Source organism: Neofelis nebulosa, chromosome 6, assembly GCF_028018385.1.
Source record: "Neofelis nebulosa isolate mNeoNeb1 chromosome 6, mNeoNeb1.pri, whole genome shotgun sequence".
Taxonomy (NCBI): domain Eukaryota; kingdom Metazoa; phylum Chordata; class Mammalia; order Carnivora; family Felidae; genus Neofelis; species Neofelis nebulosa.
In genome coordinates this window covers 7,180,293-7,199,731 of record NC_080787.1, presented here as the reverse complement: position 1 = coordinate 7,199,731, position 19,439 = coordinate 7,180,293, and the positions used below count along the sequence as shown (strand labels likewise).

General features: G+C 46.3%; 3 protein-coding genes across 3 annotated transcripts in view; 2 read left to right on the top strand and 1 right to left on the bottom strand.

The window, feature by feature from the left end:
* LOC131515284 (histone H2B type 1-M) overlaps window positions 1–11,114 on the top strand; it is an 80,529-nt gene extending 69,415 nt beyond the window's left edge. The window contains exon 2 of the mRNA XM_058736032.1: window positions 11,095–11,114. The gene's annotated coding sequence lies outside the window, so the exon portion shown is untranslated. The remainder of the gene's footprint in view (window positions 1–11,094) is intronic.
* On the bottom strand, window positions 8,544–19,193 carry LOC131515234 (uncharacterized). The gene is made up of 4 exons (XM_058735978.1): window positions 18,002–19,193; window positions 10,187–10,268; window positions 10,018–10,138; window positions 8,544–9,157 (listed from the first exon to the last, which is right to left on the bottom strand). Exons 1-4 carry the CDS (start codon window positions 18,406–18,408, stop codon window positions 8,598–8,600), a joined length of 1,170 nt encoding a protein of 389 aa, XP_058591961.1. The 5' UTR covers window positions 18,409–19,193; the 3' UTR covers window positions 8,544–8,597.
* On the top strand, window positions 10,010–10,452 carry LOC131515300 (histone H2B type 1-C/E/F/G/I). The gene has a single exon (XM_058736053.1). It carries the CDS (start codon window positions 10,029–10,031, stop codon window positions 10,407–10,409), a length of 381 nt encoding a protein of 126 aa, XP_058592036.1. The 5' UTR covers window positions 10,010–10,028; the 3' UTR covers window positions 10,410–10,452.
* Window positions 19,194–19,439: the final 246 nt, after the last annotated feature.

Sequence of the window (19,439 nt, the reverse complement as noted above, 5' to 3'; positions counted from 1 at the left end):
AACAACAGCGTGTTAGACTGGCTGTTTTATTGCAGCAGGGGTGGCATTATATGTGTTAGCAAATTCCTTGTAGCCACGTTATCTATGTTTCTAGGCATTAACTAATTCTAAAAATGTTCCTTTGTGTGATCACCCATAAAGGAACAACATAGTTATTTTCTTGTAATGTTCCCTCCTGCCCTTTCAAGGTCATCTAGCTCTCCACACCTCAAGTGGAACGTTTACAGGGATAAGACTTTTTAATTGTTTCTTTGAACCATTTGCACTACAAGGAACAAAGGTATTCGCTTTGGTCTGGGGTGCCAGGAGGGAGCCAAGAGGGCCCTGGGAACCCACTCCTCATGTGCTCCCAGAGGGACAATGTATGCCTAGGAACTAATGAACCATTCTGTACCTTAACCCACCAGGTCCAGTTATCATCTGGAATGCCTCCTGGGGGCCAAGCGGGCCTAGGGGTTGGAGTAACTTGTATCCATAGATACGTTTCTTTTTTGCCGGAGTGGGGATTTTGAACCCATTTGTCCCCTCCTTGGCTGGGAAATATATGGGCCCATCCTTCCTTTAGGTAGAGAAGTCTTTATAGGGGGTGGCAAGGGCTGGATGTGGGGCCGCACAATTTCCCTGCGGAATCTTATTTCTTTCCCCAATGGTTCTTTTCCCAGGGGGCCTGGTGTGGGCAATTCCCCAACCGACAATTCCCCAGGTACTTTCATTGGTAGGGGGGCTGCCCCGACCAATGCTAAGGCCAAATTACATGAAAGCGGGAGTACAAGAAGCTTCACTTGTACTTGTACTTGTGGGCCACCCTGAAGTCCCCATCCGTCCACCGCCCGGGCCCTGCCATCAGGCTGGTTCGATAGCTCGGCTTCCAGCAGATCTGCTTTTAGGCAAAGAGAGATTTCAGGAACCCAAATGCTTTCAACACAAAATTTATCCTTACGCTTTGTATAAGTGCTTCTATAAAGCAGCATATTTTCGGGGGGGCATATCCGGATCCCTTCACCCCTTTCAAGAGAACTTCACCTGATTCTCCCAAGCCAAAAACACACCCCTCCACACAAGTACCCAACACAACTTCAGAGTCCCCTCTCCAACTTGGGTGCTACTACACCCTTAAACAGTTGTTGGTGATGACTAATACGTTTTCCCCTCGAGATTTCTGGAAGGCTTGGACAATATCTTCATCTTAACATTCTCAGGACCCAGATAAATTATTAGCACATGTTATTCACTTAGTAAATATCTGTGCAATGACTACATGATTCAGTGAAATGAATAAGCTATCAAAGGCCTCAAATAAACTTTTATACGAATTGCTCCCCTTTAAATAATATTATCTGCCCCCCTAGAACTTTTTCCTCTTACCATTTTCCTTTACACAAATATCGGGCTTGTGAGTGCCAATCACCACAGCAGCCTTTTTATTTATTTATTTATTTATTTATTTATTTATTTATTTTAATGTTTACTTTTGAGAGAGAGAAAGACAGAGCGAGAGTAGGGGAGGGACAGAGAGAGGGAGACACAGAATACAAAGCAGGTTCCAGGCTCCGAGCTGTCAGCGCAGAGCCTGATGCGGGGCTCGAACCCACGAACTGTGAGATCATGACCCAAGCTGAAGTCGGATGCTCAGCCAACTGAGCCTCCCAGGCGCCCCCCACCACTGCAGACTTTTAAGATGCAGATTGCAAGCCCTTAATTTGTAATGAAAATAATTTGATGGGTCCCAACCCTAACCCAAAATTTTCTCACAGAAATGCTACTTTCATAAGCTTATGCGTATTGAAAGCGAGCCAGTTTTTCATCACTATTTACTGGGATAGCAATTTTTGCTATAGAATTCCTAAACTTTATGTTGCCAGCATGTGTTTATATAAGAGAAAGAAAATAAAAGAGGTATTAGCAGCAGCCTTTGGGGGGTGGGGGGGGAGCTCCACATTTTGGTTTCTTTTCTTTTTTTTCTTTTTTTTTTTTTTTGGTAATCTTTATTTTTCAGAGAGAGAGAGAAAAAAGAGAGAGCGGGGGAGGGGCAGAGAGCGAAGGAGGCACAGAATCCAAAGCAAGCTCCAGGCTCCGAGCTGTCAGCACAGAGCCTATCATGGGGCTTGAACCCACAAACCACAAAATCATGACCTGAACCAAAGTGGAGGCTTAACCAGCTGAGCCATTCCGGCTCATGTTTCCTTTCTTACGTGTCATGCCAAAAAAAAAAAACCAAAAAAAAAACGGTTTTTCAGTTCTGTAGCTAGGGTTACACTTACCTACAATGTAGATTTCCTAAAAGTGTATGGTATTATATTTTTAGCAGATTCACTTATACAGTGTGAAAAATAGCTATGGCAACAGATCTTTTATGAAAATACTTAATCACCCAAATTAATCCAAATTATTTTGAGTGAAAGTGGTATGTTTATTCAGAATTATTGGCTGCACTTCTGAATCTAAGATTAAAATTTGGATTTACCTCTATCCATTGATGTAGACTTAAAAAAAAAAAAAAAAAAAAAAAAGCAGGGGTCCCCGGGTGGCTCAGTTGGTTAAGCATCCGACTTCAGCTCAGGTCATGATCTCATGGCTTGTGAGTTCAACCCCGCATCTGTGCTGACAGCTCAGAGCCTGGAGCCTCTTCAGATTCTGTGTCTTTCTCTCTCTCTCTCTCTCTCTCTCTGCCCCTCCCCTGCTCACATTCTGTCTCACAAAAGTTAAATTAAAAAAATTAAAAAAAATTTTTTTAAAAGCAAGGAAATGTATAGAAAATATCAACCATCTTGTGTAAAAAATGAAAATATCACCCCATAAAATTTTAGTTTCAAGTACATGTGTTTCGGTTTGTTTTGTTTTGTTTTTACCGTGGAACCTGGAGTGAAAATATTTGCAAACCACTGGTCCATTGATTTCCTTTATAAATGCATTCAGCTCCCAGCTTAGAACTTGGCCTCACTTACCGAGGCTTCCGAAGGGCAATGCTCAGGCTCCCTCCCAGCCACAATGGAGATATATGTGGCCAGGCTCCACCAATCGGTCTCGCCTTCGAAAGACTTCTCTTCGAAATGGAAGCACGAGACAGCAGAGACTGTTCAGTGAAATGACTGAGTCAGTGAAATGAATAAGCTATCAAAGGCTGCCAATAAACTTTTATACGAAAAGTATAAAAACTTTCAAAAATGAGTAAACATTAAAAAAAAAAAATATGTTTTATACCGGGAAGTGTCTTCAGGCCTGGTCCCACAGCCCTCCCTGGAACGCAGTCTATCCCCTTACCCTCGCCCTTCATGTGTGTGTGATCAACCAGAGTCAGCCTTTCTGGTTCCTAACTTTGAATTAAAAAAAAAAAAAAAAAAGTGTTAAATGGTTTTAAATACTTTCTGGTAGAGTTTGTGTATTTTAGGTACTTAAAGTTGTTTCACAACAGTAATGTGTAGGAGAGGTAAACTTAACAGGAGAAAAACAAATTTTCTTTTACCTGTGCACGGGAACCTTCACAGGAAAACGAAGACCCAAAAACGTGGCTAGGCGTGTGTATTTATTTACACACTAGGTTGGAAAAGTTGCTCAAATGCTTTAGGGAGGCTGAAGAAAGATAAGGGGTATTTTAACAAGGTCTGGTTTTACAGATTTCTCTCCATCTCAGGTCCTGTCTCCGATAAGAATATTCTTTCCTCCTGGGACAGGGAATTTTATCTCCTGCTTTCGGGAAGAAAAAGGAAGGTCAGAGCACCCTTCTTGCCTCTGCTGTTTTTCAAGTGCCTCAGCTGAAAAGAATCAATATGTTGATCATCAAGTCAAATTGATTTCATTTTCTTTTTTATTTTTTTTTAACATTTATTTACTTTTGAGACAGAGAGAGAGAGAGCATGAACAGGGGAGGGTCAGAGAAAGAGGGAGACACAGAATCTGAAACAGGCTCCAGGCTCTGAGCTGTCAGCACAGAGCCCGACGCAGGGCTCGAACCCACAGACTGGGGGTCATGAGCTGAGCTGAAGTCAGCCGCTTAACCAACTGAGCCACCCAGGCACCCCTTGATTTCACTTCAATATCGAAGCAGCATATATCGAGATGGCATGCTCTGAACCCCCACAGAGGCAAAAAGGCTTTAGTCCTTGCCGTCATGGCGGACAGAATACTACCCAGCCCAGCCCACCCATGAGGATGGGTCCAGATCCCCAGAGCCTGTGAATATGTTACCTGACCGAAAAGGACTTTGCAGATGGAATTAAATGGAGGGTTTGCGGTGGGGCGCCTGGGTGGCTCGACTGGTTAAGAGTCCAACTCTTGGGGCGCCTGGGTGGCTCAGTCGGTTGAGCGTCTGACTTCGACTCAGGTCATGATCTCGCGGTTCATGAGTTCGAGCCCTGCATCAGAATCTGTGCTGGCAGCTCGGAGCCTGGAGCCTGCTTCGGATTCTGTGTTCCCCTCTCTCTCTGCCCCACCCCTGCTTGTGCTCTGTCTCTCTCTGTCTTTCAAAAATGAATAAACATTAAAAAAAATTAAAGAAGAGTCCAATTCTTGATTTTGGCTCAGGTCATGATCGCATGGTTCGTGAGTTCCAGTCCCATGTTGAGTTCAGCGCTGACAATGTGGAGCCCGCGTGGGATTCTCCCTCTCTCTCTCTCTCTCTCTCTCTCTCTCTCTGCCCCTCCCCAACTTGCTCTTTCTCAAAAATAAATAAACATTTCAATGGAGTGTCTGGAGATTAGGAGATGATTCCAGATTACACAAGGGAGCCCGGTGCAACCACAGGATTGTCGTGAAAGGAGGTATGAGAGTCACAGAAGTGGCCATGGAAGCAAAGACTGGAGCCATGTGCTTGGCAGACAAAGGAAAGGGCTACCAGCCAAGGAATGTGGGTGACCTCTAGAAACTGAAACAGGCAAGCCAAAGAATTCCCCTCTAAACCTTCACAAAGGAATGCGGTCTTACCAACACCTCCATTATAACTCCTCAGACCCATTTTGAGTTCTGACTTCCAGAAGTGTAAGCTAACAAATTTCGGGGTGTTTTTTAAGCAACTAAGATTGTGTTAATTCGATAGAGCAGCCACAGGAAACAAATACAAGACTAATAAAACCTAACTGAAGTAGCCTTAACCTTCCTTTGTCACACTGTGAAAATTTGACTGAGATTTTACCTGGGAACTTAAACTACATTTGCCATAGTAGAACGTAGTTTCCAGAGTAAAAGGAGTAATTATTTTATCTCTAAGATGCTCAGTTTGGATTCATAATCAAATCAATACTTAATCTCTTTCTATGTGACAAGTGATAAGATGGACTCAGCTACCAGATGGTCAAGATCATCGAAGCATAATGGTTAAAACAATGTAGTGGTAAAATTCCAGGCACGATGACCACCGGAACATAACAGAGAGCCCAGAAACCCTCACACTCAGGAGCACTTAGATGGGGCAGAGGTGGCATAAGAGACCTGCAAGGAGGGGTGCCTGAGGGGCTCCGTCGGTGAAGCGTCCGACCTCGGCTCAGGTCATGATCTCACAGTTCGTGAGTTCGAGCCCCACGTCAGGCTCTGTGCTGACAGCTCAGAGCCTGGAGCCTGTTTCAGATTCTGTGTCTCCCTCTCTCTCTGCCCCTCCCCTGCTCATGTCCTGTCTCTCTCTCTCTCTCTCTCTCTCTCTCTCTCTCTCTCTCTCTCTCTCTCAAAAAAAATAAATAAAAACATTTTTAAAAAAATTTTTAAGGAGACCTGCAGGGAAAATATGATGCTGTCTGTAAATGATGCTTGGAAAGCTGGGTAGCCACATGGAAAACAAATGAAATTAAAGCTCCCCCACCCCAAGGATTAAAAACGGAAATGTGAAAAACAAAACATAAACTCTTAGAAAACAGCATAAGTAAATATCATCATGACCTGGGATTAGAGAGGACATTTTTTAAATAAGACAGAAAAAAGAAAAGACGTAAAGTAACAAATGGGTACGTGCAACTGTACCCATCTTAAAAGCAAGGAGTTCGGTTTATAAAGGCGACTACGTAAAAAGCAAAACTACGAGTCACAGAACTGAAAATGATATGAATCTAAAATCGACCAAGTGCTAGGATCCAGAATACATTAATCCACATTTATCTAGTTAATTTAATTAATCAATATTTATTCAAATCGATAACAAAAATGGGAAAACGATCTAGAGATTGGACAAAGGCCTTGATCAGAAACTTCACAAATGAGAAAAGCCAACTGACAAGCTGGTTAGATCACACAGATCATCCCTACGTGACCGCACGTCTTCCAACTCAGGGGTCTCTTCTGTCGCCCTGCTGTGAGGGCAGCCCAACCAGAATGAAATACCTATCTGTGGGTTGCCCTATTTCCCTTTGAAGCCACAGGTCCCTGTGCCTTTAGCTCAGGGTGGCCTATAAATCTCAACTGATGGGACACCTGGGTGCCTCGGTCGGTTGAGCATCTGACTCTTGATCTTGGGTCGGGTCACAATTCGTGAGATCGAGAACCACATCGGGCTCTGTGCTGAGGGCGAAGCCTGCTTGGGATTCTCTCTCTCAAGATAAATGAATAAGTACTTGAATGAATGAATGCATGAAAGCATGAATAAATAAATAAATAAATAAATAAATAAATAAATCTATCTCAACTGACAGACTTATCCGTGGGTCTCATATTCTGATGGGGCTCCCACACGTACATAATTAAGTTTGTTTTTCTCCTGTGAATTTGTTTCTGTAGCAATTTACAGCCAAAGAACCTCCAAGTGTAGAGGAAAATGGGTTCCTCCCCAGTAGCTTTTTCCACTAAGCCTTAAGCCCTTGAGATCCATGCAAGCTGTTGTCTGGATCACTAACCTCCCTTTTTATCACCCAGCAGGAATCCATGTGTGGGTGTATGAAAACATTTCACATCCACCCATTGAAAGATACAAATGTATCACTGTGTATTCTAATTTAGGGCTATTGCAAATAAAGCTGTTATGAACTTCCATGTACCAGGTTGTTTTGCCCCCGCCCCTGGCAGTTTTGTGTTATTCTGTATTTCCTGCAGTCCACCTTAAAATGACATTTTTTTTTAAACACAAAAGTGCTGCTATGCTATCTGGGAGCCTAATAACCTTTTGAATAGTCACAAAGGAATCCCACGGTGTTGCTATTATCATTTGCCAGGTTGCTTCAAGGTTCAAAAGTATTGCACTGACTGAACCATAGTTCCCGTTGTTTCTGAAATCTGACTTCTGGGTTCTGTAGCCGAGGATTTACCCCACCAAGAGTCTCCAGTGTTTGCTGAATAAATGCTGGTATCCCCGTCCTGTGGCTCCGGCCATGGGATGTGTGTTTCCACTGACACGCAGAGCTGTTCTCTTGGTTCCTGAAAAACCTCCAGCCTTTCCTAAACCTCACAGCTGGATAAACCCTGGGATGAGGCTAAGAGTTCCCCATTACCAATGTCCCTAAGACCTGACCGCGCGTACAAATCCTGCACGGCGCTGGTGATTGTCATAGGACTCAATTTGTTTGAGCAAAATTGGAAGCTGTTGCCTCCTTGGTTCTTTGAGGATTAACAGATTATTCACCACCACCTGTGAAAGCTCTGAGTCCTGCCTTAGAGACTACATGGTTCTCATACGGGGTGTAGACACATTCTGCACAACCTCGACTTTTCAGTGACGAGCTGCAACAAGCCGATTTCCGGGGGGGGGAGGGGGGGGCGTGTTGAACATACTTAGCTCTCACTCCAGGCCCCAGGGTTGGTGCACTGGCGCCCCGCGCAGCTCTACAGACAGGCTGCTGCCCACACAGCGATGGTGAACTCTGGAACTGCTGTGGAACCCAGGTTTGGGGTACCGGTACCCGACCTCCATTTCCAGCACAGAAAGGATGACGGTCTTTACTGGAGGATGTATTGCTCAGTAAAGAAATAAACGCATTGCCACCTCACTGCTCCCACGCACGACTCAGCACGCCTTCATGAACATCAGTGTGCGCATGCCCTATCAAACGCAGGAACCCAGTTCACTTCCTGTCATTTCAGAATGAAACGTGAAAACCCACGCCTGGGTTCCGGGTAGGTTGCGGTCTTGATATGCCTAACTGCATCAACTGCTGCCCTTTAAGAGTGGCCCCCAGCCAGCTGCTCTGTAGATTTCCCAAATCCTGACCGGTCAATTTCGGGATTGGACGTAAATTGCCGCTACTACTTCGTAGACCGGGTTAATACACCAGCCCAGGGCGGCCGTATGAACCCCTCACTACACTCCACATTGTCGAAGGCAGGAAGGAAAAGCCAAGACCTGTCAAACACCCTCCGCTGGAGGATACAGTGCCAAGAGGCCTCAAAGGGCGCACTCGGCCCAATCAAGGTAAGGATCCCGAAGTTTCTCGTGTTCAGGTGGAGGCCAGAGTAGGAAGCTGGGGAGTCAGCCCCCGTGACAGGTACCAATGCTACTGAAATCTCGGCAAACGCCGCCGCCCCTAGAGGCACTCCCACGTGGCCTGGGGGGGGGGGGGGGAGGGGAGAGATGGGAGAGGAAGTACTGCGCGGACACTACTGCCCAGGATACAGCTCTTTAAATTGAAACGAGAGGTGGCTCTGAAAAGAGCCTTTGGGTTTAAGGTCGGCGATCCTTCGTTAAGAGTTTAGGCCCGCTCCCCGCGGATGCGGCGCGCCAGCTGGATGTCCTTGGGCATGATGGTGACGCGCTTGGCGTGGATGGCGCACAGGTTGGTGTCCTCGAAGAGCCCCACCAGGTAGGCCTCGCACGCCTCCTGCAGCGCCATCACGGCCGAGCTCTGGAAGCGCAGGTCGGTCTTGAAGTCCTGCGCGATCTCGCGCACCAGCCGCTGGAACGGCAGCTTGCGGATCAGCAGCTCGGTGGACTTCTGGTAGCGGCGGATCTCGCGCAGGGCCACCGTGCCGGGCCGGTAGCGGTGCGGCTTCTTGACGCCGCCGGTGGCCGGCGCGCTCTTGCGGGCCGCCTTGGTGGCCAGCTGCTTGCGCGGGGCCTTGCCGCCCGTCGACTTGCGCGCCGTCTGCTTCGTGCGAGCCATAACGGGAAAATGCACACCAGACGCCCAACTGAAAGTCCTTTTGCGCTGGCTCTTATTTATAAAGGCAACGTCCTCCTGATTGGTCCGAATCTTCAAATTCCGCGCCGTGAATTGAGTAACCTGATGGGCCTTCTGATTGGCTACCAGGACTCACTTTAGAAAATCTCCTAATCCTGAAATGTACTTATCTTCTCAGACTTCTCCGTCCTTTATTCAGGCTGTAGTGAATGTTTCACGGTACCTTAACTGGTTTTGTCTTAATCCTCTTGTCTGGAATTGAATTTGGGAAGAGACGAAAGTGAAACCCCTACAGTTCCTGAGCGGTTTCAAAAGCTGTCCGTCTGAACGTGATTGATCCAGTTCAGTATCGTCCTTTGTCATTTCTCAGTTTCTGAGCTTGAAGCCACGTTTCATATTAGCCGAGGAAGCGCCGTATCCCATAACTACCAACACACCAACAAACATTGGCATCACTTCCAGACACTCTGCTCCTAGGAAACATAAAAATCGCACCGCTGTTGAAATGTGACGCTCCTTCGCTTCGTGAAAAAGCCTAAATTTTGCCGACTTTGAGCAAACCAAACTAGTAATGCCATGGCATAATTTTCTTAAAATTTAAATACTTAATTTTTGTGTTCTCTTTATTGCATTTAGTAACCGGGTAACTGCAATTCGGCAGGAAGATGTCATAAATTTGTCAGGTTTTTGTCTCTTCAGGTCGGGATCTAGGAAGACACAAGACTTCATAAACAGGTATTACTGACAAGATATACTTTTGCAGTTTTGAAAAGGAAAACTCTGATGGTGGAGAAAAGGGCCTAGACTTGCTTTCACACAAACGACCAATCAGAAAGTAGATTTAAAATCACCTTATTGGCATAAGGTGTTTCTACTGGCAGATTTGCTCCAATCAGGAGTTAAGATAGATTAAGCCGCTATTTGCATACGAGGCATATAAAAGTAGGCCAGCCTTACGCTCAGCTTTCAGTTTGTTAGACTTTTTTGCTACGTTTGTGCGCCATGCCTGAGCCGGCGAAGTCCGCCCCCGCCCCGAAGAAGGGCTCCAAGAAGGCGGTGACCAAGGCGCAGAAGAAGGACGGCAAGAAGCGCAAGCGCAGCCGCAAGGAGAGCTACTCGGTGTACGTGTACAAGGTGCTGAAGCAGGTGCACCCCGACACCGGCATCTCGTCCAAGGCCATGGGCATCATGAACTCGTTCGTGAACGACATCTTCGAGCGCATCGCGGGCGAGGCGTCGCGCCTGGCGCATTACAACAAGCGCTCGACCATCACGTCCCGGGAGATCCAGACGGCCGTGCGCCTGCTGCTGCCCGGGGAGCTGGCCAAGCACGCCGTGTCCGAGGGCACCAAGGCCGTCACCAAGTACACCAGCTCCAAGTAGACTTGACAAGTAAGCGCCCTCTTCCCCAACCCCAAAGGCTCTTTTCAGAGCCGCTCAACCTTTCACATAAAGAGCTTTAATCCTGGAGTGTTGGTAGTGTTAGGCAAGAGCCATGTGGCAGTTGAAATGCTTTTCTCGGTCTTTACTTTCCCATTCTAGTTTTCTCAGTAGTTTGTGTTCATGGAACAGATGGTATTAAGCAAGCCCTGAGCAGAAAAACTTGTTTCGAAAACAAGGCAGTGCTTGGCTGCTTAACTATTGAGAGTTTCAGAAATTGAAACTAACTTAGCAGGTTTTTCGCCAGGGCTTGTACTGAGAAGTCTTGGGCTGTCCGGAGGAGCCTGGACGAGTTCTACATCTTGGCATCCTTTATTGGCAAGCCTGTCTAGAAAGCACAATGTGCTTGGTGAGTCTGAGTCATTGTTCAGTGGGAAACAATAGGATGCTATACACCTGATGGCTTGAGAAACTAATTTCCTAGTAAATGGAAGGGGCTGGGAGGGAAGCCACTGAACTTAAAGGATAGATGTCTATTGAAGAATAACCCCAAACTTTAGTTGTTATTCTGCAAGTAATTGAGGCATTCCATGCTTCTTTGAAAAAGTGTAAACAGGATTTGTAAGAGGAAGGAGGAGGTAAAGAAGTGGCAGAGAACAGCCTGGAAACACCGCCTCTTGTTTTGCAGTGATGTCTGCCAGCCAGCACAGGAGCCAGGCCTGGGCAGTCTTCCCTTAAGAGGCTTGATAGGAATCCTCAACAGAATACACTGTCGCCTATCCATTTACAAAATACCTTGAGACTAACGTCATCAAGAGCCCTTCAGTTACTGTCCTCACTTTTGGTAAGTCCACCCTCCTAGGCATTTCTCTGTTGGATCAGGGAGTGTGGAACAGAGAGGGTGGTGGTTAGTGCACAGTGTTCTAGGATCACGGATCTGAGTGTGCCTAACTTTCTTCCCTAAATGACGTGTTGAGGGGAAGGACTAGGACCCTGAGTTTGTTTATTTGTTGAGAGCCTCAGAAAGTGAGCTTCAGAGAGTGACAGGTACTTGGGGAAGAGCTCAGTGAGCAGGATAGAAATAATCTTTGACCTCACAGGGCTCCAAGTCTAAAATGGACATTTAAATAGGAGTCTCACAGACTAACAGAAAGGGCAAACCTCTGTCTGAAGGTCACTTTAGCATTGCCAAAAGTCGAATGGATTTAATCTTGAGTAGGACAATGACAAGGGAAGAGGATGTGGCTAGAGGGAGAGAAGATTCGATGTGCAGAAAAAAAAACCACGCAGAGTTTGCATTTATGGACTAGAGTAAACAACAGGGGCTATATATTTATTTATGCTTTTCATCGGGCCATGTCTCATTTTGGGTTCACAGGGATTGTGTAGAAGTTCGGTGCCTAACTAAAATGTACGATCTTACTGAAATGCAGAAAGGAACGCTATCATAGATCTTGTCCATTAATCTTCTTAAGGACTGGTTTTTTGTGTGTGTACACCCTTGGGAGTGAATGGTTACAGTAGATAAAAGACGGTTTCTCTCTCATGAACAGGTATATAAACGTAAGCTCGGGCCTGGCATGGGGTCTCCCTAAGGAGCTCATCTCCCTTTGTGTAATGTGCGTTGGCTCTGTCATTGGAGAATATTCTCAAATATATTCTGCTATTGAATTCTGCTATGGAGGACCAACCCAAGACCAACAAACTGGATGGCTGCAACTCATAAGAAATGTTAAGTGGGTAATTCCTAAGTGAGAAACTTATGAGAAGTGTTATGTGGGTAAGCAAGAAATTGTATGAGATGGAGACAAAATTCAAAAGCTGTATTTACTAAAAATCATAAATGTGTTGCCTGTCAGACATGGTGCACATAGAGAAAGTAAGCAGAGCTCGTGTGCTACACGGAGGTGGGAAGAGATGAAAGAGAGTGAGAAATGCCAGAATTTGTGCCACACCAAATATTTATGAGGTACTCAGTATTCAGTCTTATATTGACCACCACCCCTTGGTGACTTCCACTTTAGCCCCATTTGCCTTCTGCAGACAAACACCCTCGTCAAGGGCACGGCTGCTTGGGATGTCACGGGCAGCCAATACGGGAGGCTGTGTGCCCAGAAATGGCCTGCCTGGTAGTATAATTGAAGACATGAATGGGGGGTTGGGGGGTGCCTGGGTGGCTCAGTTGGTTGGGCGTCCAACTTCAGCTCAGGTCATGATCTCACCGTTCATGAGTTCGAGCCCTGCATCAGACTCTGTGCTGGCAGCTCAGAGCCTGGAGCCTGCCTTGAGTTCTGTGTCTCCCTCTTTCTCTTCCTCTCCCCCGCTGGCTCTCTCTCTCTCTCTCTCTCTCTCTCTCTCTCTCTCCCTCTCTCTCAAAAATGAATGGACATTAAAAAAAAAATTTTTTTAAAGAAGACATGAGGGTAATTTCCTACCTTTTTACTCTAGCTGTCATTCTTACACCTTGCAGCCCAAGAGGTCTGCTCCAGCTACAACTCTCTTGTTCACATTCTATCCTGAAGGAAGGAGGAACGGGCATCCCCACCATTTACTGAAATCCTGAGAATGGGGTAACCCAGCCTTTGCTAATATGCCCTTAGCCAAAAATACTCGATGGCCACACTAGCTACGAAAGAAGCTGGGGGAGTGGCATTACTACATAAGAGAGGAAAAGCCAATTTCAGGGAACAACTGTGTGGCTGTCCCTGCCACAGCTCTTACCTAAAGGCAGAAGGTCTCCCTCTCTCTCTGCTCCTCCCCCGCTCATGCTCTGTCTCTCTCTCTCTCTCCTTCAAAAATAAATAAAAACATTAAAAAAGAAAAATTTTAAAGACAGAGGGAGACTGATGAGTTCCTACCTCTTCAGGGGGACACTGGAGCTTCCTGGTACAACACAACCGAATTGTAAATATTGGCAATAATTGCTTCGGCTGCGAAGAAAATAAAGTGGTACCAGTCTGGTTAGAATCAAATTTCCCCGTTGAGATGAACAGTGATCACCGCCACTGGGAAGCCGGGGCGAGCGGTGTGCGATCAGCACAGGCTTGGGAGATCAGGAAAACACCTGGGAAGGTAGAGGGAGGCCAACAAGGTCAGACTCAAAGCCCGTGAACAAGGTCAGGCTGAGTGTGGAGTCCAGCGACAGCCCACTGTTTCCATGTACATTCTGAGGGCCACCCATCTGGTATACAAGTTCCAGCCTTACCTGCCTCGGGCCTGACTTCTGCACTTTTACCTTGGTGGGTTTTCTCAACTCATTCCGAAGATATCACCATCGGGGTAACATTCGTTATGCACCGAACCTCCAGAAGATGCGGTCCTCGCCTTTTGTTCTCAAAAGCTCTGTTCTCTCATTTGGAACCTCAAACCTCTTACTTTTGATTTTAAGTACACTATCACACAATTAAGACCCTTTCCTGAATCAGGCTGGCAGTCCTCCAAGTCCTCAGGCTTAACACTCGTCTATACCTGCCCTTGCCTCTTGGTTCACTATCCTCATTGTGCGCTCGGGAACCTGGAGTGATACTTTCTCAAAAAATATTAAAAACACGTGAATCCATGCTGAGTTTCCCTGGGAACCCCAGCTTGAGAACACAGAGGACTCTGTCCTCTGGCTGCTTATCAGACCGTGACCCTGAATATGCTCCCAGCTTAGGACCTGTTCAGTCATCACTGTCCTCTTCTCTGTGGAATGATCTTCTCACAGATGCGTGCAGAACCACCTCCCTCCCAGGCTTCCTGCCTCCGCCTCGGTGGCACGTTAGTGGGGGAGTCCTCCCCACCCACCCTCTTTAAGACTACAACCCTCCACCACCCATCCCTGGCAGTCCTTAATCTTCTTGGCCTGTTTCTTCCACCCCTGAATCTCTTTACCCACCAAAATACTGTGTTTGTTTATTTTTGTTTATTTCCTGTCTCCCACAACTACAAGGACAATGTCCGTGAGCTCCACCCCAAGGGAACCTTGCCCATGTTACTCACTGCTCTATTTTCCGCACCTCCAATGACGTGGGGCGCGTTGTAAGCGCTCAAAAAGTTTTTGATGGGTGTTCAGATAAAGCAAAATTAAAATATGCATGTAACACACAATGGCCATCCATTGTCTAGCACCGGAGATAAAACCCATGGCTGAATTATCAAAATGAGCACCTCTGTGAAGTAGCTTACCTCACTATGCTTCAATTTCTTCGTCGTTGTATTTGGGCTAATAATAGCCCCTCACCCATAGAGTTATTGTGTGGATTAAATAAAATGATCTATGCAGGCACCAAATTACACTTTTGAACTCATGACGTCATGGCTCTTTTACCACCTAGACAATTCCCCGAGACAGGGATTGTTAACATCTCTACCTGGCAAGTGACCTAAGGGAAACCCAGATGCCACCCAGAGCTTGGAGCAGGCCACCAGTGGGTGTAGATTCAACCAGAAACACTGCTGCTGATTGGCTCACCCGGTGAAATACAGCTGGGGGGGGGCTCACCACTGTTCCTGATACACGAACCTCTGACCTAGTCCCCGAAGACGTTCGTGTCTGTAATCTTGAATTTGCAATTCAAACAAATGGAGTTTGTTACCTGAGCATACACATTTTGCCTGTGGCCATAAAACTAGCACGTCTGAAGTATCAGGATATGAATTGCATTTAACCTCTAACCTGCACAGGTTTGCTCTTTTCTCCTTAAGTACAAAATGCTAAAGGTCAGCTTCTATTTGCTAGACCTGGAGAGAAAGAAAAGTGAGCCCTAATTTTTGTTCTGGAGCACAACTGGGACTACCTAAGTATAAAACAGAACCTGCTTAACTGAGAAAGACAGAAATTCCTATGTTCAACTGTTCCCAAGGCCTTGCATCTCAGAGCTAAAATCTCCAAGGCCCTACTTGATCTGGCTTTTTACCTCTCCGCCTTCACCTCCTCCTATTGTGCCCCGCCCATTCCATGCAGCTGGGGGGGGGGGGGAACCTCACGACTCCCCTCCCCTCTCCTCTCCCCTCGCCCCCTTTCAAATCTATGCTGAAATTGTATCCTTGTCTTCATAGGTGCCTTATCTAATTTCAACTCCCCATAACATTCCTTATTCGACCTTCATTTTTCTCCTTACCATCTACCATACTACCTCTGATATGCATCTGATTTGTTGTCTGTCCTTCCTGGACGTGTAAACTCCACGAAAGCTGAGAATTGTTTTGTTCTCCGAGCATATTCCCAACGCACAGAACAGCACCTAGCACATTGTAAATTCTCAACAACTATATGTGTGGAGTAGATAAATTTTTAAATTCCTCAGTGTTGAGAAATGTTTGTTGGAATCATCACGGATCATTTTGGGCTTTAAAATGGTAGACGTGTTTTTGTTTTTTTATTTTTTTAAACGTTTTTTTTTTTTATTTTTGAGACAGAGAGAGACAAAGCATGAACGGGGGAGGGTCAGAGAGAGAGGGAGACACAAAATCCGAAACAGGCTCCAGGCCCCGAGCTGTCAGCAAAACCCCGACGCGGGGCTCGAACTCTTGGACCCTGAGATCATGACCTGAGCTGAAGTGGGAAGCTCAACCGACTGAGACAACCAGGCGCCCCGGTAGACGTGTTTTTAAATATTGAGAGCGGAAATGATACGATTTTTTTTTACAATGATCAAGAGGTACAGATAAAACATATTTGGCTACTGTTGATGTTGAAGCTGGTGCAGTGTATACAGAGTTTATCAAAGCATTATTTCTTCTTGCCTATATTCTGAAATGTCGCGTGATAAAAAAGTTCGAAAAATGAAAAGAATAGCTGTGTGGGAGAAGATAAATTGACAAAGGCCACGGAGAAAGACCAGGTGAATACCCAAACGGCACTTCGAGCCCAGTGTTGGCCCCGAAGTCCAGGATGTTCCTCTCTGTAGCATCCCTTAAAATCTGGTATTACCAGGACGCCTGGGTGGTTCAGTCTGTTGAGCCTCTGACTCTTGATCTGGGCTCAGGTCATGATCTCACGGTTCATGAGCTGAGGGCCCCTCCTTGGGGCCTGTACTGTCAGCACAGAGCCTGCTTGGAATTCTCCTCCCTTTTTCTCTGCCCCTTACCCCCCTACCCCACTGGTGCTCGCTCTCTCACTCTCTCTGAAAATAAATAAACTTAAAAAAAATTTTTTTTTAATCTCGTATTATCAGTTGCCCAAAGCAGCCCTGTCTCTCATCATAAACTCACATTGGCCCTATCCTCAGAAATTCCTACAAAAGCCAGATACTATTTGATTCATTGCAGCGAGGTTAATAGTTGCCAACCAAGCCAGAAAATACATACATATATATATGTATATATATATAGTCTCTGAAAGCAAGCTACAAACCTGATTCTACAGGTATAATTCCTTGCTAAACTGGGAGTCAGGAGTTAAACAGGAGCTAACCACAAGATTGGAATTTATGTAGCATCTGGTCTTGACCCTAACTTCCTGTTGGTAGCATCTGAGCTTTCATAATTACCATTGCCTAGAAGCAACCCATAGACTACAACTAAAATGGTCCTGACTGGACATCAGGCAAAGATATTTTTCACAAAACCTCTAATTGTCTGTAATGTGTAAGCAATATTGAGATCACTGCTGTTAAATCAAACTATTTTCCCAGGAACTTGCAATTGAGTTGGAGAACATTTAACTCTATGACATAAATAAGCATGCTGTTTGCAAATGATTATTCCTGGTGAGAGTTGACAGGTAGCTTTCTTGATGAGGCCAAAAATATCATTTTTAAAAATGGGCTTCTTAAACTGGTGTCAGTGACAAACACATAAGGTGAACTTGGTACAATGCAGCTTCTGACCAGGCCTGGGGGGTGGGGGGCACGCGGTGATGAGAATCTTCATCCCTACAAATGATGCCCTTGCTGGTGGGCACACCCTTTATGCGTCAAAGACTGTAGAAACCACCAGGACTGTTATAGGCTCTGTGGCCAGTAAGCTCATTAGAAATCCTGAGTCTAATTCTTTTACAGTCAACGATCAGACTGTACTGTTCTAAGTTGTTACAAAAAAGCAAAAAAAAAAAAAAAAAAAAAAAAAACCACCTCACTTTACATAAGGATAGGAATTCGTCAAATTGAGGTTTCAAACACGAAAAAAACTAAACATGTCCACAGCTCCAGTTTTCCAACTGCAAATACCCAACCGGTGGGAACTTTGTGCAAACAGCAAACGTACAAGCACCAGCACCCAAGCTCACTTTTTGGGAGTAAAGATCCCCATTAACCAGTCACATATAAAATAGTGGATCATCCCACTGCCAGGCCAGAGCAGCCCTGACTTCCCGAACTCACATGCCTTCCCCGGAGCCAGAAGGTACTACCTTAGAACTTTCAACCACCTACCAACTCACTAAGCAGTTTAGGGAACCTCAAGGTGCAGAATACAGCGAGCAGTTTCTGAAGACAGCCGAACGCCACTCACCAGATCAACTTAAAGACAGAAGGCCAACAGGGCGATCAAGTCTCGAACATCAAAACCCCAAGACGGCTACAACTGGACAGTTACAGCAACTTTACAGAAAAAGTGGGTGGCTCTTAGAAGAGCCTTTGAGTTGATCGAAATCAAGAGTGGGAAAGCTTTACGCCCGCTCCCCGCGGATGCGGCGCGCCAGCTGGATGTCCTTGGGCATGATGGTGACGCGCTTGGCGTGGATGGCGCACAGGTTGGTGTCCTCGAAGAGCCCCACCAGGTAGGCCTCGCACGCCTCCTGCAGCGCCATCACGGCCGAGCTCTGGAAGCGCAGGTCGGTCTTGAAGTCCTGCGCGATCTCGCGCACCAGCCGCTGGAACGGCAGCTTGCGGATCAGCAGCTCGGTGGACTTCTGGTAGCGGCGGATCTCGCGCAGGGCCACCGTGCCGGGCCGGTAGCGGTGCGGCTTCTTGACGCCGCCGGTGGCCGGCGCGCTCTTGCGGGCCGCCTTGGTGGCCAGCTGCTTGCGCGGGGCCTTGCCGCCCGTCGACTTGCGCGCCGTCTGCTTCGTGCGAGCCATTTCAGAGGAAGTGAGGAAATAAGCCAAACTGACAAGCAAGACCAAAGGCGTTGCCCTTATATATACTCAGAAACATTCCGATTGGTCTCGCGTTTTTCAAAAGTCCCGCGCAATGAAACCATTGGCTAAAGAGTGAACGACCTGATTGGTGAATTAAAACGGAGTCCGATTGGATAACTAATCCATCATTTCAATCCCCTGTAATCTTTGTCATAGCGATCCTAGGATTTAACACTAATATTCTGGCTCAATTCATCTCAAAACCAATTAAGAAATCACTTGGTGGTCGGGGAAAACTGCAAATTCTGTTTGAGGAGACCTACGTAATGGGGCCTAACGTTCCCAGGACCACGCTTTCATCACAGATTTATGTATATTTTGTTTCAGATGGTTATTTTTACTGAACTGACCCTTGAGTGGCCTAGACTGCCACTTGTGTCCACTCTGGGAAACCACAGGTAAAACGCCTCATCCCGGAGACGACGGGAGATCACCAGTGCCCAAGAAATGTTTATTGGACTTCCTTAAGGTGGCCAAATACTGCTTCTTTCAATTCAGAATTGAAACAGCTTGCTCCGATTTCCGATTCTGTAGTTTTGCTGTTTTTAAGTGTCTTAAGGGACTCTAGGTTAACGTGCCCACCCGCCATTTTTCACAGGGTTCATTTATTAGACTATCCTCCTTACTTGTGGTTATTTAAGCGTTTTACTTGCGCACAACTTGGGAAACATGGGAGTCCAACCTATCCAGATGACCACTAACCCAATGCTGTACTTAAAACTGTTAAGCTTAGGGGCGCCTGGGTGGCGCAGTCGGTTAAGCGTCCGACTTCAGCCAGGTCACGATCTCGCGGTCCGTGAGTTCGAGCCCCGCGTCAGGCTCTGGGCTGATGGCTCGGAGCCTGGAGCCTGTTTCCGATTCTGTGTCTCCCTCTCTCTGCCCCTCCCCCGTTCATGCTCTGTCTCTCTCTGTCCCAAATTAAAAACGTTGAAAAAAAAAAAATTAAAAAAAAAAAAAAAACTGTTAAGCTT